The sequence below is a fragment of the Pan troglodytes genome, chromosome 9, assembly GCF_028858775.2.
Source record: "Pan troglodytes isolate AG18354 chromosome 9, NHGRI_mPanTro3-v2.0_pri, whole genome shotgun sequence".
NCBI lineage: Eukaryota > Metazoa > Chordata > Mammalia > Primates > Hominidae > Pan > Pan troglodytes.
This window is the reverse complement of record NC_072407.2, coordinates 110,021,423-110,043,994: the sequence shown is the minus strand read 5'-3', so window position 1 is coordinate 110,043,994 and position 22,572 is coordinate 110,021,423. Positions and strand designations below refer to the sequence as shown.

Sequence of the window (22,572 nt, the reverse complement as noted above, 5' to 3'; positions counted from 1 at the left end):
GATCTTCACAAGGCTAGTTCCCTATCATTCAGGTCTTAACTCCAATATCATTCCCTCAGAGATCTTTTCTGACCATATTCCATAAAGTAAAAGCAGCAGGAGAAGCATTACCACCACCAATACACTCTATAGTATTACTCTTACTTCATTTAAAAAAAAAAAAATCACTTTTGGCCGGGTGCAGTGGCTCACGTCTGTAATCCCAGCACTTTGGGAGGCTGCCGCGGGCAGATCACGAAGTCAGGAGATCAAGACCATCCTGGCTAACACGGTGAAACCCTGTCTCTACTAAAAATACAAAAAATTAGCCGGGTGTGGTGGTGGGCACCTGTAGTCCCAGCTACTCGGGAGGCTGAGGCATGAGAATCACATGAACCTGGGAAGCAGAGGTTGCAGTGAGCGGAGACTGCACTACTGCACTCTAGCCTGGATGACACATCAGGGCTATGTTTCGGGAAAAAAAAAAAAAAAAAAAAAAGGCACTCTTCATAATATTTTTTTTTTTTTTTTTTGAGACAGAGTCTTGCTCTGTCGCCCAGGCTGGAGTGTGGTGGCGCAATCTCAGCTCACTGCAACCTCTGCCTCCCAGGTTCAAGAGATTCTCCTGCCTCAGCCTCCTGAGTAGCTGGGATTACAGGTGCACGCCACCACGTCTGGCTAATTTTTGTATTTTTAGTAGAGACAGGGTTTCACCATGTTGGTCAGGCTGGTCTTGAACTCCTGACCACGTGATCTGCCTGCCTTGGCCTCCCAAAGTGCTGGGATTACAGGCGTGAGCCACTGCACCCAGCCAATATTCTTTATTTTTTCAACTTCTTTATTTTGATTAATGATTACAGAAAAGTTAGCAGAAAAATAGCACCTCACTTCTCCCAACATTAACATCTTACGTAACTATAGTACAACTATCAAAACCAGGAAAATAGTATTGGTACGATACTGTCAATTTAACTCTAGGTCTTATTCATTTCACCAGTTTTTCCACTAATATCCTTCTCCTATTCCAGGATCCTATCCACAAGCCCATGTTGCATATAGTTGTAATTTCTCCTACTCTCATACAATCTGTGGCAGTTCCTTTGTCCTTCAGTCTGTTACAGTCTTGACACCTTAAAGAATATTAGTCATTTTGTAGGCTATCAATTTGCGATTGTTTAATCTTTCCTCATTATTACAGTAACATTACACATTTTTGGCAAGAATAAAACAGAAATAATATTGTATTCTTCTTAGTGCATCATATCACAGGGTATGTCAGCATGTCCTACTACTGGTGATGTTCACCTTGATCACTTAATTAAGATGGTGTCTTCAGGCTTCTCCTTTAGTAAATATCTTGGGGACGATACTTTGAAACTATGCAAATATCCTATTTCATTTCAAACTTTTGACCGTTACTGCCAAGTGCCGTGGCTCGTGCCTGTAATCCTAGCACTCTGGGAGGTCGAGGTGGGAGAACTGCTCGAGCCCAGGAGTTTGAGACAAGCCTTACCAACATAGTGAGACGTGATCTCAAAAAATAAAAAATTAGCCAGGTGTAGTGGCATGTACCTGTAGTCCCAGCTACTCTGGACTTATTCTTTTAGTTGGCCTTTTACAGTTGAAAGTTCATAAGTTTAATGTGGCTATGATATGACTAACATATAAATTGCAGTAGGAGATCAGAACAATTTCACCTCATAAAACTGTAACATCCCCATCCAGGTGCTAAATGTACGTCAATCTACAACAAATACCCAAATCCTCCAAAATGAACTCATCCTTTCTCCCTCACTAAGACTTATTTTTATACCTAATCTCTCAGTAGCAGCACAGTTCTCCTTGGCTGAAACCTCAGAACATTATTGGCTTGATTCTCTGTGATATCTAGCCCCATCCATGTGATACAATGTTCCACCTCTAAGAAGTTTCTCTCTTCCCTTGTCTTTTCCATTCCCACTTCTGTAACTCTACTTGGTCTGCCTAATACCTTGCCTGAATTACTGCAAATGCTTTCTACTTCTTATTTCCAGCTCCTCCCCATTCCAGTCTTCCATCTTTCCTGTCACCAGATTAATCTTCCTAAGGGACAACTCTGTGGCCCACCTGTTTAAAAAAAAAGTCAACAGCCTTCCCGGCCTTCTGAATGTAGCCCAAACCTGAATTTATATCACTATAAAGAACTTCTATAAATAACCACTAAATTATCCTTCCTTTTGCCAATATCAAAACTATTTCAACCAAAGAGGATACATACTGCAAATCAAGGACAAGCAAAACAAAAACTAAAAGAACCAAAGGGAAAAGACATCCAACTCGGCGTGATTTCTGAACAAAGAATAAAATAAACACGACTCCCACTTAAGATGGACAAAGCCAAAGAAAAGTCAAAAGTAAAAAAAAATTTTAAATCCCATTCATAGTTGAAAAATATTTGATTATGGGCAAGCTAGAATGTTATTCCTGAGAATGCAAATCTAAATCAAGGCTCCAAAGACTGAAAGGAACCAGAGGAAATACTATTGTTGTGTTTCAACAATTCCAAGACTGTCCCAACTAGATTCTAACTTTCCTTATACTGAAGCACCCTAAGGTCAGTCCTCCACGTAAAAGAAAACACCTACCATGGTACTGTCACTGACCAGTTTTTTGTTTTTTAATATTTTGAGGCCAGGTATGGTGGCTCATGCCCATAATCCCAGCATTTTGGGAGGCTGAGCAGGAAGGATTGCTTGAGGCCAGGAGTTCAAAACCAGCCTGGGCTACATAGCAAGACCTGCTCCCTATGAAAAATAAAATAAAAAAATTAGCCAGGTGGCCGGGTGCAGTGGCTCACGCCTGTAATCCCAACACTCTGGGAGGCCAAGGCAGGTGGATCACCTGAGCTTAGACATTCAAGATCAGCCTGGGCAGCAAGGTGAAACCCCATCTCTACTAAAAATAAAAAAATTAGCCAGGCATGGTGGCATGCGCTTGTAGTCCCAGCTACTTGGGAGGCTGAGGCAGGAGAACTGCTTGAGCCTGAGAGGCAGAGGTTGCAGTGAGCCGAGATTGCACCACTGCACTCCAGCCTGGGCAACAGAGAGAGCCCTTGTCTCAAAAAAAAAAGATAAAGTATATATATATATATATATTTATTAGTCAGGCATGGTGACGTGTGCCTGTAGTCCCAGCTACTTAGGAGGCTGAGGCAGGAGGGGCCCTTATGCCCAGGAGTTACAGTGAGGTATAATTGCACCACTGCACTCCACCCTAGGCAACAGAGCAAGACTTTGTTTCTAAAAATAATAATAATTAATATTTTTACCTCATGACAAATGAAGTTTGAAACATCTTCCCAGAAGGAGAAGAAATATCCCCTAGGAATAAATGATTCATTATTCACTAATTTGGTGTTTGCAGCCACTTCAGAGAACATAACTGGCACAAAAAAAGAGTCAACTGTATCCCTAAGGGAGCATATATTACTTGCAACATGAAAATCACAAAATGGTTAACTTTAGATATGCATAAAACATAATAAAAGAAAACTTACCAAAAATTAATTATATTAAATAAAGTCTAGAACAGGTATGGCAAATAGATTTGATCTTGCATACCAGCTCCAAAGGACAATGTGTTCTAAACAAGATACCTCCTACAAAGTTGTGCTATGGCTCATAGGCAAAAAGAACTAAAATCAATTAACAATGTTGGTTGTTAAATAATATTATTTATGTTGTTTATTTGCCATTCCTATGCTTCTGTATTTCAAATAATCCCATAAAATGTACAATTACAAAATTACTTACTGCTTCAACGGAGTTACATTCTCGTCTTGTTTCTAAATAACGTAGTGCTCGTTTTTCTTCTTCTTTTAATTTAGCATCTGCCTGTCCAGAAGCAAAATAGCAATCATTTTAAGAATATCAAGGGAATTGCTCAAATTATCACATATACTAAGTTCTAACTTACATATTTCATATAATTCTGTACACCATTTTGTTGTAAATATGAGGGTGCTTGTGTTCTATAAAATCTCTCTGTTGAATCCAAGTATGCCTTCTCAAAATTGTCCCTATAAATCTGAAGTTTATCCTCAGGATTAGAACAAAGGTTAACTGAAAAACAGAAAATAAAGTATTACTCCAATTATGATCAAAATCAATAGAGTATAATAAATGAAATAAATATTGAGGAGTCATTATGTGCAAGGTAACAATGCTCAAGAGAACATATAATTATATAAGACAAAATCCTTCTCCATAAGAAACTTATAAAGATAACAGCATAAAGCAGTAAAGTAACAAATAAATAATACAGATAATATAGACTATTTTTGCATAGGTAAGAAACTGACTTCTAACTGAATAATCAAGAAAACATTCACAGAAGCAATGGGATTTAAACTGAATCTTAAAGAATAAACTAGAATTTGCATAAATGGAGATTAGTAAGGTAAGTAAATATTCAGAAGCAGAAAAGCACAAGAAAATATGACTAGGTTGTCTAAGTGGATTGCAAGGTTAATAGAAGGTAAGGTAGAATGGTAAATTACAAATGGTTGTGAAGATGCCCTGGGCAACACAGTAAAATCATGTGTCTACAGAAAAATTAAGCCTGCACACAATGGCTCACACTTGTAATCCCAGCACTGCGGGAGGCCAAGGTGGGCAGATTACTTGAGGTCAGGAGTTCAAGACCAGCCTGGCCACTATGGCAAAACCCCATCTCTACTAAAAATACAAACATTAGCTGGGCATGATGGCACACACCTGTAATCTCAGCTATTCTGGAGGCTGAGGTATGAAAATTGCTTGAACTTGGGAAGTGGAGGTTGCAGCGAGCATGCCACTGCACTTCAGCCTGGGTGACAGAGTGAGACTCTGTCTCAAAAAAAGAAAAAAAAAGAAAAAAAATTAGCCAGGTGTGGTGGTGCATGCCTGCAGTCCCAGCTACTCAGGAGACTGAGATAGGAGGACTGCTTAAGCCTGAGAGGTGGAGGCTCAATGAGCCATGATCACGCCACTGCACTCCAGCTTGGGCAACAGAGCAAAACCCCATCTCTTAAAAAAAAAAAAAAAAAAAAGCATGGTATACCACTTAAGGGGTAAGTAGAAAAAATACCAATAAAATAGTGCTTAAACATTAATCTTATGAACAGCATATGGGTTAAACAACAGCAATAAGATGATTATAAGACGACTATTTCAAAACTCTGCATGTGAAGTTTAATGTCTGGTGGCAGTTCAATTAAAAACAAATTTCAGGAGCACTGCTAATGAAAATCTAAAGGCTTGATAACTAAAAGAATATGGGGGCCATGAAGAAAAGCCAGTCAAAAGTAACTCTATAGGTTCATTAACTCAATAAATACCTACCTAGAGTGATTTTGTGCCATGCATTCTATGTTCAGTAAAGACATGTTGCTAACAACACAATTAAACAAAAGTACTATGCCAAGGAGGCACAGGTACTGTGAAGCACTAAATGAGAGAAGTTAACTTACTCTGGGAATTAAGAAAGGCCTCCAGGAGGAGGATGAAGCGTGGGGAAGAAGCATACTGTAAGTCACAGGAAACAAATTAGAAGTAAGACAGAATGTACTCCTACATGCTCTCCTTTTCATGGAAGTAACTGACTTCCTGAAAACATAAATACCTAACCTTTTAATGAACTAGTTACCTTTTATGAGCTACACATTCAAATTTATATATCTAATTTAGTTCACTAAAAAGACTTGCCAAGAAATTAATGGCATGAAGAAAATATTAACCACATTAATATGAATTTTTATACATTCTTTTAAGCAGAATTATCATTTGCATACTCTCAAAAAAAGTATCTAGTACAAAAAGTAGATGTAACTTTGTATGCTAATAAACATAACTTTGATTGTGCTATTCCATAATTGTTCTACAATTTCCATGAAACAGAAATTATGATCATAAAAGTTCAGAACATACCATAGGATTCTCTTACTCCAATAACCAGCTGAGAATCAAAAGCTTCTCCCAATCTCTCAGCATGTACCAGCTTCATTGCACTATCTTGGAGTCTGTTTTTTATGTTTGAAAAGATTGACTCATTCCATGTATCAAGCATAAGCTACGAAAACAAGAACAAATTGTAACATAATTTTCAATTATTAATATACAAAGTATCATGTACAAACACCAAAAAAGGAAATCAAATTTGTAGGCCTGGGCCAGGTGCAGTGGCTCACGCCTGTAGTCCCAACAATTTGGGAGGCCGAGGCAGGTGGATCGCTGGAGTCCATGAGTTCAAGACCAGCCTGGGCAGCAGGGCGAAATCCTGTCTCTACAAAAAAATACAAAAAAAATAGCCCAGTGTGGTGGTGCACGCCTGTAGTCCCAGTGAGCCGAGACCACGCCACTGCCCTCCAGCCTGGGTGACAGAGTAAGACCCTGTCTCAAAATAACTTAGGTTGCATTCACTTGAATACTTCGGGGAAGCAGTATATTTAGCATAATGGTAAAGAAGGGTCGACTGCGCATGGTCTAATCCCAAAACCTTGGGAGGCCAAGGTGGGAGGATCACTTGAGGCCAGGAGTTTGAGACCAGCCTCGGCAACACAGTAAGACCCATCTCAACAACAACAAAAAATACAAAAATTTGCTAGGCATGCTGGCATGTGCCTGTAGTCCCAGCTACTTGGGAGGCTCACTTAAGTCCAGGAGGGCAAGGCTGCAGCAAGCCAAGATCACACCATTCCACTCTAGCCTGGGCAACACAGCAAGAGCCCATTTCAAACAAAACAAAAGTAAATAAAGAACAAGTGTTTCAGAATCCAACTGGATTTGAATCCCAGCTGTTACTTATCTGCTTTCTTATGTATAAAATGGTCAAAATAATAGTGCAAATTTCAGTGGTTGTAAAAATTAACTATGATAATACATGGAAAATGTTTATTCTCCTATAGTTCCATGGTTGAATTTCAGATATATTGGTGTGTTTGAAATAGACATATGCATATGTTTGTAAAGACACATAAAAAATGTAAAAAGGACCAACTGAAAATCTGATACTGGACCTTATAAAAGGTCTGCAAATCTACTGTTTAGATGTTCCATTAAAATGATAAAAATGGTATATAAACATTGGTGATTATATCAGTACTCCAAGAAACTTGGTCAGATGTAGGAGATACATTAATGACAGCAACAATAACAACAAGAGTTAACAGTTTTATAACACTCATTCTATACCTGGGACTGCTCTATGTATTGTCTGCATGTAACTCATTTAATCCTCATAATCTTGATATAGGTACTATGATTATCCCCCCTTAGGATATGTGAAACCTGGGGTACAGATAGCAAAGCTAACTTTCCACATTTATGCACCTCATCAGTGGCAACACTGAGATTTGAATCCAAAAACTGTGGCCCCAGAATTGATACACTTAATCACTAAGTGGATGCTGCTTCCCACAACCAATAGAGAATGGCCAAAAAAAGAGGACAAGATTATGAGACTACAAATTAAATCGCAGCCAGAAGTGTTTTTCACTTTTTTTTTCCCCTTGGCACAAATTTCCCATATTGCAGTGATTTCTATCACTGAAGAACCACTAGGTATCTAAATTTACAGTATCCCTGTCAACATCAGATCAAATTTTAAGGCTGGGATGGGGCAACAATGCCCAGGTTACACTATTGTAATGCCTGAGTGTTTTACTGTAACCATCACAGTAAACAGTAAATTGACTAAAGTTCAAATGGCATTTTTTACTTTTCAAATCTACGGTCCCATTTTATTCTTACAAGTGGAAAGATATATGGAAAATGAGGACGGAGTTTGAAGAGCTGAAAGGGAAACCTAGGACCCTTCATATTCAGCACTGAGTTCTTTCCATTAAATCATGACTGGTTACTTGACACAATTTTTAAATAGAAAGTAAGCACAGTATATACTGAATTTATAATAGAAGAATTAAGTAAAAGGGAAATTATAAAGATAGCAGTTTAGCCACAATTAAACATAAAGATATCAGAAGGTAACCTAATAAAAGGGGATTTTTGAGACAGGGAGAAAAGTAATTTGATTTCTAGTAAGGGTATAGGTTGGGTGCAGTGGCTCACGCCTGTAATTCCAACAGTTTCGGAGGCTGAGGCAGGCAGATCACCTGAGGTCAGGAGTTCGAGACGAGCCTGGCCAACATGGTGAAACCTGGTCTCTACTAAAAGTACAAAAAAATAGCCGGGTGTGGTAGCACGTGCCTGTAGTCCCAGCTACTCAGGAGGCTGAGGCAGGAGAATTGCTTGAACACAGGAGGCGGAGGTTGCAGTGAGCAGACTGCGCCACTGCACACTCCAGCCTAGGCGACAGAGTGACACTCCAGTTTAAAAAAAAAAAAAGAGTACAAAGAAAGAATAGAGAAATAAAATACTGAATACCAGGAGAAGGAGAAAGTAAAAAGGAAAAGTAAAGGAGATAATGGTTGAAGATGCAGATCTATAGCTTAAGACCACATAAAAAGATGAAAGAAGATTGAAGCTAAAGACAAAAAAGAATATTATTCAATAAAATCTAGTAAGAGCTGAAAAGCAATTGACATGTGAAGTAGAAAAATCCACTTAAAAGTTCAAATTACTTTCAAATGCTTCCAAATTACCCTCTTTCTGAAGAATATTAGGAAAACAAGGAGAAAAATAGTCTTACCTTTCGAACAATACTGTCTTCCACATTTGATTTTTTATTGCTGCCCTGTTTACCCATTAAAGTAATCTCTAGTTGACAAAAAGGTTTTGGTAAAATATCACATTGTGTAAAGAACTTTCGCCATTCAACAATATATGCTTTTAGCAAAGCCGTATCATCTTGATGGCTCAGTACTCGCTGAAAAAAAGAGGTGTACCAATTTGAAATAAATGCAGTTGCTTTGAAAAATTAAGAACAAAACATATTCATGCCAAAATTTAAATTGCACATAATTTTTAAATTATTGTACAAGCTCTTATATCCAAAAGAAATTAAAACATGTTCACAAGCCGGGCGCGGTGGCTCACGCCTGTAATCCCAGCACTTTGGGAGGCCGAGGCGGGCGGATCACGAGGTCAAGAGATCGAGACCATCCTGGCTAACACGGTGAAACCCCGTCTCTACTAAAAATACAAAAAATTAGCCGGGCGTGGTAGCGGGCGCCTGTAGTCCCAGCTACTCGGGAGGCTGAGGCAGGAGAATGGCGTGAACCCGGGAGGCGGAGCTTGCAGTGAGCCGAGATCGCGCCACTGCACTCCAGCCGGGGCGACAGAGCGAGACTCCGTCTCAAAAAAAAAAACAAACAAACAAACAAAAAACACGTTCACAAAAAAACTTGTACACGAATGTTCACAGCAGCATTATTCAAAATAGATAAAAAATAGAAACAACCCAAATATCCATTAGCTGAAATACGGATAAACAATATATGGGCCAGGCGTGGTGGCTCATACAGTAGTCCCAGCACTTTGGGAGGCTGAGGCGGGAGGATTGCTTGAGCTCAGGAATTTGAGACCAACCTGGGCAACATAGCAAGACCTCATCTCCACAAATAATACAAAAAATTAGCTGGGTGTGTTGGTGCATGCCCGTGGTCCCAGCTACTTAGGAGGTTGAGGTGGGAGGATTGCTTGAGCCCCAGCAGTTGAGGCTACAGTGAGCCATGATTGCACCACTGCACTCTGGCCTGGGCGACAGAGCAATACCCTGTCTCAAAAAAAAACTAAACAAATGAAAAAAGAAACCAAAAAACCCCACAATATATGGTATATCCAAACAATAGATATTATTCAGCCATAAAGAGAAACAAATATTGTGAAAGAAACTAGTCACAAAAGGCCACATATTATGATTCCAATTACAGAAAATGTCAAATATAGACATATCCATAGGGACAACAGATTAGTGATTTAGTGGGTTGGGAGAAGGGAGTGACTGTTCATAGGTATAGGATTTCTTTTTAGGATGATGAAAATATTCTGGGATTATTGGGTGATGGTTGCACAATTTTATGAAATATACTACAACCCACTGAATCATATCCTTTAAGAGAGTAAATTTTATGGTATATTAATTATATCTCAAGTTTTTAAAAGGTGGTGGAGTCATGGCAGGTGCGGTGGCTCATGCCTGTAATCCCAGCACTTTGGGAGGCTAAGGCGGGCAGATCACAAGGTCATGAGTTTGAGACCAGCTTGACCAACATGGTGAAACCCCATCTCTACTAAAAATACAAAAATTAGCCAGGCATGGTGGCATGCGCCTGTAATCTCAGCTGCTCAGGAGGCTGAGGCAGGAGAATCGCTTGAATCCAGGAGGCGGAGGTTGTAGTGAGCCGAGATCGCGCTACTGCACTGCAGCCTGGGTGACAGAGTGAGAATCCACCTCAAAAAAAAAAAAAAAAAAAAAAAAAAAAAAGGTGGTGGAGTCTATTTCCCCACTATTAGAGTTTGGGCTGGTCCTGTGATTTACTTTGACCAACAGAATGCCACCGATGTAACAGTGAAAGATTTCTCAGCCTATCTATGAATAGGTATTGTAGATTCCACTTTCATCTCAAAGGCTGGTCTCCTTGAGAATGACAAACCACACAGTGAAGAGAAAGCCACATCAAAAACCATATATGAGTTTTAATGCTCTCTTAGACCACCATGTCCAACAGCCCACTGCTGCTGCATTAATAAGCTTAGGCAAATTCAGCTGAGACCAGCCCAAATTGCTAAGCCACAGAATTGTGAACAAACAAAACAGTTGTGTTAATCTAGGTTAAACAAAAAAGACTCTACCTATGTTTATTATTTTTACTTTTTTTTTGTTCTTTAAAAAATATTATAAACATTTCAATGCATATTGCCTTTCACCCATCTGGGAGATTTGGTCCTTCCTAACAAGGTATGTTCAACTGAAGATTGCCTAAGTAAAATGATTCATGAAAAAAAAAAAAATTTCTTAAGCGTTTAAAAATCTTTTTAAGATGGGTCTTTTTAAGACCCATGTCTGGCATTGCTACTCCTATTAACTGCTCAGAATTAGTGGTGCTAAATCCCATCTTGGGTTCTTGCTGAGGACTACATTTCCAGACTTTATTCAGTCATGTTACAGTGAAACCCTCCCCTACTTTTTTTGCCAGTGTTCAGCATATTTTTTAACATCTGTTAAGAACATCCAAGGTAATTCTTTATAAGTTTATTTCCAGAAACTGAAGAATAAAGCTCTATCAATCTGAAATAAACATAATTTATCGTTATCAAGTCATAAAAAGAAAACGTGGTACATTTCCCAATGCAAGTAGAAACTGTATCTCTAAATTAGTTCTAAGAAAATAGTTTTAAATTGATACTGAAACATTTAATTTTCTAAGTGCTTGAAAACAGATTTTCATTAAAAGATAACTTCCTATAAAACTACAATTTAAAAAATTTGTCAAGAAACTATCAATAAAACACTTAATTTCTTAAGTAATATCCAATAGATTAGTCTTACTCCATCATGGTAGTGGCTACTAGCAAAATTAAAATATATGCCAATCATATACTTGATCTCAATATCTTAAGTCATATATAGAAAAAACTCAGTTTTAATTTTCAACTGCTACGCACCTTTTAGTATTTAATAACATGATTTAACAAACAACTTTTACTAATGTTGTACAAGACATTAGTGGAATGATCCAACTAAAAAATAAGAAATTCTAGCCTAGCCTTCTAGCCATCAGACCAGACCTTTTTGTTTTTTTGCCTTTTTTTGAGACAGGGTCTCACTCTGCTGCCCAAGCTGAGTGCAATGGCATGATCACGGCTCACGGCAGCCTCAATCTTCCAGGCTCACACAATTCTCCTGCCTCAGCCTCTCGAGTGGCTGCAACCACAGGTGTGCACCATCATGCTTGAGTAATTTTTTATTTTGTATAGAGGCAAGGTCTCACCATGTTTCCCAGGCTGGTCTCAAACTCTTTGACTCAAGCAATTTGCCTGCCTCAGCCTCCCAAAGTGCTGGGATTACAGGCCTGAGCTACTGTGCCCTGTCCCAGACCTCATGTTATAGAAAGGAAAATAATCTCACGTCCTTAGGTCCTCCTCAAAATGATAAGGGATTTATTCATAAGAGAGGCCGTGGCTGATTTGAAACAACATTACAAGGTGTCACAGAAAAAAAAAAAAAACAAAACTAACTCTTGCATAACCGATCTAATGCCTAAATGAGCTTTTGATTTTTGATCAAAATTTTTGATTTATACATAACAGCAATGTAAGAGTGCTGAATTTCAGCTCAGCAACAGCAATACAAAGGACAGTCTAAATAAATTACAATTGGAGAAGGATCTGGAATTGAAGAAATTACTGTCAACTTGAGAAGAGGTATTAGTCATGAGAGAAAAAAAAAGATCTGTGTGGACTGATGTGTAGCCAAAAAATAATGGTGGTGGGGACTCCCAAAAAATGTAAAAAACTGAATTCGCTATAGCATCTTTTAATTAAATATAATATGTACTCTCTTGACAGAAGTATCACTGTGGGAAAAAAATAATCCAACTAATGACGACCATTTCATTAATAAATTTATTTAACAAATGTGTCAAAAGTCAATGCAATATTTTGAAATTACTTCAAGAAGTTCTACTTTCAAAATAATAAAATATGATATTATCTGAGTAGTTTTAAAACAAGTCTAAAATAAGCATGTAGAACTTACTGCCTGTGCTTGCTTAATAAACTCAAGAATATCTTCTTTTAAAGCCTGATGAATTTTTGCTGGGCCTTTATCATCCCAAAGACAGACTGCATGCACATCCCTGTGAATATAAAGTAGGTAAACAAACATTAATAATGAAACAAGAACTGAACAAAACATCTTAAATTCTATTTCAGTACAGTTTCCATGGGCCATATTAGAACCAAGTAAATGGTGTCTGAATTCACTCATATAAACCAAGTACGCTTGTAAATTGCCTCACATATACATTTGTTTCTATTTTTATTTTCTTTAGCCATTGTTTTCCTCTTTAATTCTCTGCTACTTACCACATAAAATTTAGTTATGAAAGCATGTCTCCATCTCCCAATGTCACTGCCCAAAGTTAACTGCTATTAATATTTTCCTGTGCAAAAACAACTACAAATCCTTTTAATTCTTTAACACAATAGATGTATACTATTTTGTCCTTTTTAATTATTTTTAAATTTTTTTTTATTTTTATTTTTTAGAGACAGGGTCTCACTCTGTTGCCCAGGCTAGTGTGCACTGGCACAATCACGGCTCACTGCAGGCTTGACCTCCTGGGTTGAGGCGATCCTCCCTCCTCAGCCTTCTAAGAGGTGGTACTATAGGAGCATGCCACCACGCCTAATTTTTTTTAAAATTTTTTTGTAGAAACAGTCTTGCTATGTTGTCCAGGCTGGTCTTGAACTCCTTGTTTCAAGGGATCCTCCTGCCTCAGTCTCCAAAGTGCTGGAATTAAAAGTGTTAGCCACCGTGCCCAGCTTTGTTATATACTCTGTCACCCAGGCTGGAGTGCAGTGCCACAACGATAGCTCACTGCAGTCTCAAACTCCTGTGCTCAAGGGATCCCCCTGCCTCAGCCTCCTGAGTAGCTGGGACTACAAGCATGCACCTGTCTAGTTTTTTAAATTTTTGGTAGAGATGGGGTTTTGCTATGTTGCCCAGTCTGGGCTTGAACTCAAATCCTCAAGCAATTCTCCTGCCTCAGCCTCCCAAAATGGTGGGATTGTGGGCCAGCCTATTTTGTCTTTTTAAAAAAATTAGTCACTTAAATCACAATAAAGCAAATCTCCTAGCTTCCCCATATATTACCCATTTACACATCAATTACTGTTTCTCCTTTAAACAAAAAAACAAAAACAAAAGCTATCATAAATTGATATACAAAAACTCAGAACTTATAAAGCTGACATAGTTTACAAAAAAGTCCTTCATTATAGAAATATATTTAATACTAGTACAGCATGTTCAGAAAATTAATTTCTTAATTACCTAGTTGTAGGCCAGGGGCAGTGGCTCAAGCCTGTAATCCAAGCACTTGGGGAGGCTGAGGTGGGCAGATCACTTGAGGTCAGGAGTTCAAGACCAGCCTGGCCAACATGGTAAAACCCCCATCTCTACTAATAATACAAAAATTAGCCAGGCGTGGTGGTGTGCACCTGTAATCCCAGCTACTTGGGAGGCTGAAGCACGAGAATCACTTGAACCCGGGAGGCGGAGGTTGCAGTGAGCCAAGATGGCACCATTGAACTCCAGCCTGGGCAACAGAGTGAAACTGTGTCTCAAAAAAATAATAATAATAAATTAAAATATAAAAAAAAAGTAAAAAAATTACCAAGTTGTAAATCAAATGACCAAGTTGTAAATCAGAGAAACTTACAAGGAAAGGACAGGGTCATACTGAAGAATCATTCATTCAAAAAATGTTCCCCAGTGATTCATTCAATTCATAATGGAGCCTCTAGTATTAAAAAAAGTCAAAGAAATCCAAATAAAACAACTCCAGAATTACAACATGTCAATAATCAAATTGTTCTATATTCTAATTTTTTTTTTTTTTTTGAGACACTGTCTCACTCTGTCGCCCAGTCTGAGGTGTAGTGGCATGAACACAGCTCACTGCAGCCTCAACCTCCTGGGCTCAACCCTGCCTCAGCCTCCCGACTAGCTGGGACCACAGGTATGTGCCACCATGTCTGGCTAATTTTTTATTTTTTGTAGAGACACGGTCTCCCTATGTTGTCTGGACTGATCATGAACCCCTGAACTCAAGTGATCCTCCCGCCTCAGCCTCGCAAAGGGCCAGCATATAGGCATGAGCCACTGGGGTTGGCCTATATTCCAATTTTTAGAGACACTAGTAGAGCCCAAAGTTTTGTCTCCATATTAATTTGAATGCTTTTTTCACTGGTTCAATTCAGCTTGATAATGGTATCTGGTCCAGTGCCTAGGATGCTATAAGCACACAAATATTTGTTAAATAACAATATAAAAGGTAACACCTGACTGCTTATCATGTGCCAGATACTATTTATTTATTTATTTAGAGATGGAGTTTCACTCTTGTTGCCCAGGCTGAAGTGCAATGGCGCCATCTTGGCTCACTGCAACCTCCGCCTCCTGGGTTCAAACGATTCTCCTGCCTCAGCCTCCCAAGTAGCTGGGATTACAGGCATGCACCACTGGCTAATTTTTTTATTTTTAGTAGAAATGGAGTTTTGCCATGTTGGTCAGGCTGGCCTCGAACTCCTGACCTCAGGTGATCCACCTGCCTTGGCCTCCCAAAGTGCTGGATTACAGGCATGAGGCACCAGCCAGATACTATTCTAAGTTCTTTTAACTTATTTTATCTTCATAGCAATTCTAAAGTACTACTATTTTATCCTTATTTTACAGATGGGGAAATTGAAGGAAAAACAATCCAAGATTATACAGTTAGTTTATGGTGGAGCCAGGAAATCAGGCTCCAGAACTCACACTAAACCAAATCTACTCTTGAAACCCTCCAATCTATTAAACAAGAAGCTAAAGTGATCTTTACAAAACTCAAGTCACATCATATTACCCCATACTTAAATCCTCTAATGGTTTCCCAATACTCTTAGAATAAATTACAAAATGATTAAATGACTCCTGCATACCTATACAGTCTCATCTAATGACTAAAAGAATCTAGAGTCTAAAAGAAGAGACTGGGCCAGGCATATTGGCTCATGTCTGTAATCCTAGCACTCTTGGAGGCCAAGGCAGGAGGATCATTTGAGGCCAGAAGTTCGAGATTAGCCTAGGCCACATGGCAAGACCACATCTATACAAAAATAAAATAAAATAATTAGTTGGGCATGGTGGCACATGCCTGTAGTCCTAGCTTTTCAGGAGGCTGAGGGAAGATCACTTGAACTCAGAAGTTCAAGGTTACAATGAGCTACAATTGTGCCACTGCACTCCAGCCTGAGCGACAGAGTAATGCCCTGCCTCTAAAAACAATTTTTTAAAAAAAGAAACAGGCCGGGCATGGCGGCTCATGCCTTTAATCCTAGCATTTTGGGAGGCCGAGGTGGACACATCACTTGAGACCAGGAGTTCGCAACCAACCTGGCCAACACAGCGAAACCCCATCTCTACTAAAAATACAAAAATTAGCCAGGCGTGGTGGTGCGCTCCTGTAGTCCCAGGTACTCAGGAGGCTAAGGCAAGGGAATCGCTTGAACCCTGGAAGCGGAGGTTGCAGTGTGCGAAGATTGCACTTCTGCACTCCAGCCTGGGCAACAGGGCAAGACTGTTTCAAAAAAGAAAAAAAAAGAAACTGATAGAAAAATTGATTATAATATGTTTACAACTATTTTATGCATATAAACAAAAGATGGTTTAGGAACTCAAGGACAGGGTAAGGGTGAGTAAGAGTTAGAGAGGAAAAGGAAAGGCTTCCTGGAATAGTTGGTTCCTGAGCTTAATCTCCAAAAATAGGAGTTTGCCAGGCAAAGGTGTACAAAAATAGGAGAGAGGATATTTTATCAAAAAAAATCGACAGTATATAGAATTGTGGGCCAGGTGCAGTGGCTCAAGCTTGTAATCCCAGCTCTTAGGGAAGCCAAAGTTGGTGGATCACTGGAGGCCAGGTGTTCAGGACCAGCCTAGACAACATGGTGAAACCCCGTCTCTACTAAAAAAAAATACAAAAATTAGCCTGGTGTGGTGAGGCACACCTGTTGTCCCAGCAATTTGGGAGGCTGAGGCATGAGAATTGCTTGAACCCGGGGGTGGAGGTTGCAGTGAGCCGAGACTGCACCACTGCGCTGCAGCCTGGACAACAGAGCAAGACTCTGTCTCAAAAAAAAAAAAAAAAAAGAATTGTGGATGACTAAGGTAACTGCAGTGGACTATAAGCACATCAATGTGGCTACCCTGTAAAGTAAAAAGTGAAAATGTGAAGTGATAAGAAAAAAATTGGGCAACCCAACCCCCTTTTATCCCTTATATTCAATCACAGTCCTATTATATTTATCATGCAAATGTCTCTCTAATGTGGACGTTTCCCTCCCATTACCATGATAGTCCCCATCATCTTTTATTTAGTTTACTATGACAAAAGTAACATGTATTAATTGCTTACTATGTGCCAGACATTCCACATTGACTGGTGTTAGTTTAAGAAGCCTTTTAAGAAGCTGATGGGGCCTGGTGCGGTGGTTCACGCCTATAATCCCAGCACTTTGGGAGGCCGAGGCAGGTGGATCACCTGAGGTTAGGAGTTCGAGACCAGCCTGGCCAACATGATGAAACCCCATCTCCACTAAAAATACGAAAAATTAGCCAGGCTTGATGGCAGGTGCCTGTAATCCCAGCTACTTGGGAGGCTGAGGCAGGAGAATCGCTTGAACTCAGGAGGCAGAGGTTGCAGTGAGCCGAGATCACGCTACTGCACTCCAGCCTAGGCAACAAGAGCAAAACTTTGTCTAAAAAAGAAAAAAGAAAGAAAAAACCAGGCCGGGTGTGGGCATGGTGGCTCTACCTGTAATCCCAGCATTTTGGGACGCTGAGGTGGGTGGATCACCTGAGGTCAGGAGTTCGCGACCAGTCTGGTCAACATAGTGAAACCCCGTCTCTACCCAAAATACAAAAATTGGCCAGCACGGTGGCAGGCGCCTGTAATCCCAGCTACTTGGGAGGCTGAGGCAGGAGAATCGCTTGAGCCTGGGAGGCAGAGGTTGCAATGAGCCGAGATCATGCCACTGCACTCCAGCCTGGGCAACAGAGACTCCATCTCAAAAAAAAAAAAAAGAAAAAACAGAAACAAAAGAAGCTAATGAGATTATTAATGTAAGAGATTTACTAAAGGAACACCTGTGAAGGAAAATGGGCTACAGAAAGCTGGGTGTAGGTGTGATCCCTGTAGAGGACACAAGAAAGGAAGCTTGAGCAGTAAGAATCAGCACAGTTCTAAGAAAGGTTGGTAAGGCTGTTGAAGAATTCTGGAGCCAAAGTCACCCATCAGAGGAGACCTGTGCATCCCAAAAACAAACCTACCTTTGTAACCCTGCCGTACTCAAATCACTTCTGCATATATGTCAGAAAGGTTCAAACAGGACTTGAGTCTCATAGGATAACAGGGAATGGTGTGGTAAAAGGGGGTGGAGTTAGATAATTCCCTAGAAATCTTATCAAAAGAAGAGTCATATTTAGAAGGGATTTGGTACATCTTCTCCAGCTCTCTTTTCTCAATCACCAGTTACTTCTCTGCCTTGCTGTATCAGGGAAGAATGTTCTCAATGTACTTTTTTTTGTTGTTGAGACAGGGTCTCTCCCTGTCACCCTGCCTGGAGTGCAGTGGCATGATAAGCTCGTAACTTAAAACTCCTGTGCTCAAGGATCTTTCTGCCTCAGCCTCCTGAGTAGTTGGGACTACAGGCACGTGCCACCACGGCTGGCTAATTTTTTTTTTTTTTTTTTTTGAGACGGAGTCTCACTCTGTCAGCCAGGCTGGAGTGCAGTGGCACAATCGTGGCTCACTGCAACCTCTGCTTCCCGAGTTCAGGCAATTCTCGTGCCTCAGCTGGCCAAGTAGCTGGGATTACAGGTGCACAACACCACACCCAGCCGATTTTTGTATTTTCAGTAAAGACAGGGTTTTGCCATGTTGACCAGGGTGGTATCGAACTCCTGACCTCAGGTGATCCACCTGCCTTCGCCTCCCAAAGTGCTGGGATTACCGGCATGAGCCACCACACCCAGCCTTGGCTAATTTTTTGTAGAGACGGAATCTCACTGTGTTTCCCAGGCTGGTCTCGAACTCTGGCCTCAAGCAATCCTCCAGCCTCGGCCTCCCAAAGTGTTGGGATTACAGGCATGAGCCATCACATCCAGCCCCAAAGTGCTTTTAAAACGGAACATGCTATAAGGTAAATCTTTTTAAAAACTTAACTATATTAGAAAAATCTAGGAGTTGGGAAATAGGAGAGGGAGGAAATAGAAGCTTCTCGAAAGCCTTAAGGAGGCAGACAGAAGCGACAGGAAAAGCAGCAAGAAGTAAAAACTATTCCAGAGGTTTTGATTTCCTTGTGTAGAAGAGAACAAGAAATAGTGTGACCCTGGTGTGATAAAATGATATGTATTTTGTTTCCAAGTAGTAGGACTATCACATGCTTCTAACTAAGAGCAAGAAACACGAAGGCAACCACTAATGGAAATAAACTTTAAAATTAATAAAAACAAAGAAAGGGAAAATGAAGAAACAATAACATCAGATCCATGATAAAGTTATAGAAGCAACAAAAGCAAGAATATCAGTCATAACATTAAACCTGAACTGAATAACCAAGCCCATTAAAAAACAGTATGTCTTTCAAAACGACAAATACTATACGATTCCATTTATATGAGTTATCTAGATAAGCAAATTCATAGATGGAAACTAAAATGGAGCTGAGGAGAGGAAGAATGAAGAATTATTGTTTAATGGGTACAGAGCTTCTGTTTCGGATGATGAAGCGTTTGGGGAATGGACTGTGTTGATGTTTGCAAAACATTGTGAATATAATTAATGCCACTGAATTGTACACTCAAAAATGGGTAAAATTGTAAATGGATCTAGAGCAGCAGTTCTCAACTGAGGAAGGTATTGTTCCCCTAGAAGGGTATCTGGAAACGTGAGAATCTTTGTTTTTATAATGCAAGGTGGGGAGAAAGACATAGAAGGGTGAGGAGAAAGACACAGAAGGAGTGTTCATGACTGGAGTTCATAAGCATGGACAGGCCGGGCACAGTGGCTCATGCCTGTAATCCCAGCACTTTGGGAGGCCAAGGTGAGTGGATCACCTGAGGTCAGCAGTTCAAGACCAGTCTGACCAACATGAAGAAACCCCATCTCTACTAAATACAAAAAATTAGCCAGGTGTGGTGGTGCATGCCTGTAATCCCAGCTACTTGGGAGGCTGAAGCAAGAGAATTGCTTGAACCTGGGAGGCAGAGGCTGCAGTGAGCCGAGATTGCGCCATTGCACTCCAGCCTGGGCAACAAGAATGAAACTCTATCTCAATTTAAAAAGAAAAAAAAAAAAAAAGAGTGAAGGACAGAAGTGATAAATATTGCACAACATGCAGAACAATCTCTTATACCACCCAAAATACCAAGAGTACTTCAATAGAGAAAGAATATAGATTAGGAGAAAAGGGGGGAAAATCTCAGTCAATGTACCTTAACATCAATACATTATTTAGTAACTAAGATTTAGAAAGATATAAGCAACCTAAATGTTAACGACTAACATGGCCAAAATATGGCTAAAATTTACAAGGGTTTTAATTATTGTCAGTCAGAAATCCCTTTACCTAAAAGGACGATACACTGAACTGCTTTAGGTACTCCAAGGAGATGAAAGATCTTTTTTTTTTTTTTTTTTTCTGAGATGGAGTTTTGCTCTTGTTTCCCAGGCTGGAGTGGAATGGTGCAATCTTGGCTCACTGCAACCTCTGCCTGCCGGATTCAAGTCATTATCCTGCCTCAGCCTCCCAAGTAGCTGGAATTACTGAGGCCCACCACCGCACTCAGGTAATTTTTGTATTTTTAGTAGACATGTTGGCCAGGCTGGTCTCGAACTCCTGACCTCAGGTAATCCACCCACCTCAGCCTCCCAAAGTGCTGGGATTACAGGTGTGAGCCACCACACCTGGCCAAAAGATCTTTAAAAACATCATGTTGAGGCCACTAACTGTAGCAAGTAAAAGGTTATTGACGATTTCTACTTTGAAGTCCCCTTTAGTAGGGCTATGCTCCTTTTCTAAGTCAGGAGTACTCAGAGAACAAGCACTATTCTTGATAATAAATCTTATCAACACAGACTGGCAAAAACAATATTAACAACAAAACACCCCACCACACCCAACATATCATTCATAAAATAGTTTAATTGAATAATTTACAAAAAATATATGTATACATGAATGTAATAAAGCTTTAAAAGGCCTCAGCTGTTTCTTACTAAACTTTAATTTCCCAAAGGTAAGAAGTGTAAGTTAATTGATAGTATGCAGCAAGGTCCTACATCATTTCGGAAATTAGAATATTTTAAGTGACAGAGAGAGAAAACGATTACAATAGCCCAATGTGTACAGCTTATGCAATTATACATCTATAATTCATTGATACAGCATTTTAGTAGTGTGTCTGAGACTGCTATCCTAAGACAGACCCGTGTGCAAGACTGGCCTTTGGCTAGGATGTGGCAATTTGGATTTTTGGGAGGATTCCCATCATTCCTTAATGAGAATGTTTTACATTTCCAAACTGTTTACACAAACAGTGTGACTTACGTTGAACACTTCCTTTTCTTCTGCCAGTCTCGAATTTTGGTATGTGCCAGGCAGAAGCTGCTTACATGACGAGCCCCCAGTAGAAAGTTTGGGTGCTGAGTCCCTAATTAGCTTCCCTGGTAGACAATATTTTATATGTGTTGTCACTGTCAGTTGCTGGAGGATTAAGCTTAATGTGTGACTCCTCTGCGAGAAGACATTTGGAAGTTTGGATTTCGTTTCTCCTGGACTTTGCCACACACACTTTTTCCCTTTGTTGATTTTGCTTTGCTTCCTTCACTGTAATAATTCATAGCCATGAATACAACTACATGGTAAGTCCCATGAATACTCCCAGCAATCACTGAGCCTAGGGGTGACCTTGGGATTGCCGACACAGCTGGTGTTAGAAGTTGGACTCATGAAGAGGGAAGAAGCAGTAGGATGACAAACATTTGCTGCTTGGGTGGCTATAAAATCATTCACAGTATGAAACAGCAGCTGAGCTTCTGTCTGTTGTGACAGGTAAAAATTACCTATGAAATTTGAAAATGATAGCTCTAAACCAGGAAAATTGGCTATCTCATTCCCCTGGCAGTTTCTGGCCATGCTGACTAAAGTGAAGAGAGAAAAAACAGAGTCTGGATGATGTCTCTGTTTTTGTTTTTTTTTTCTTGCCTCCAGGTGGGAAGAGGCCCAAAAGTTCCCAAAGGTGAGTTTTGGGTGGACCAAAAATGTTAAAAGTTTGTATGCTCTCTCCTCTAAATAGGAAAAAATAATAGCAAGATCAGAGCCCAGGGCTGGAGCAAAGCTTTAGATAAACTAGGGGAGAAACAGGAGTGGGGAAAGTGAACCACTCCAGCTGTTTCTTCAGCCTAGCTGCTGCTGCCTGCAGTTCCTCCCTACACCTTGCATTCCAGTCAGGATCTCCCAGCAGCTGTAATGTGTTACTCTTATAAACACTGAATTTACTGCTGGGGGTTGATTAAATTTAAAATAAGGAATAAGGATGGCTGGGCACCGTGGCTCACGCCTGTAATCCCAACACTTTGGGAGGCCAAGGTGGGCAGATAACTTTGAGGTCAAGAGTTCGAGACCATCCCGGCCAACATGGTGAAAACCTGTCTCTAATGAAAATACAAAAATTAGCCTGGCACAGTGGTGGGTACCTGTAGTCCCAGCTACTCAAGAGGCAAGGCAGGAGTATCACTTGAACCTGGGAGGTGGAGGTTGCAGTGAGCTGAGATTGTGCCACTGCATTCCAGCCTGGGCAAGAGAGCAAGACTCTGTCTCAATAATAAATAAATAAATTTAAAGTAAAGTG

At 40.0% G+C, this 22,572-nt stretch overlaps 1 protein-coding gene across 1 annotated transcript in view; it reads right to left on the bottom strand.

Annotated features, from left to right (window-relative positions):
* The window catches only part of CUL5 (cullin 5), a 96,563-nt gene that overhangs the window by 46,256 nt on the left and 27,735 nt on the right, over positions 1–22,572 (bottom strand). Inside the window, 5 exon segments of the mRNA XM_522173.9 lie at positions 3,771–3,851; positions 3,934–4,079; positions 5,925–6,066; positions 8,644–8,820; positions 12,655–12,754. Coding sequence (XP_522173.3) covers positions 3,771–3,851; positions 3,934–4,079; positions 5,925–6,066; positions 8,644–8,820; positions 12,655–12,754 — 646 coding nt within the window.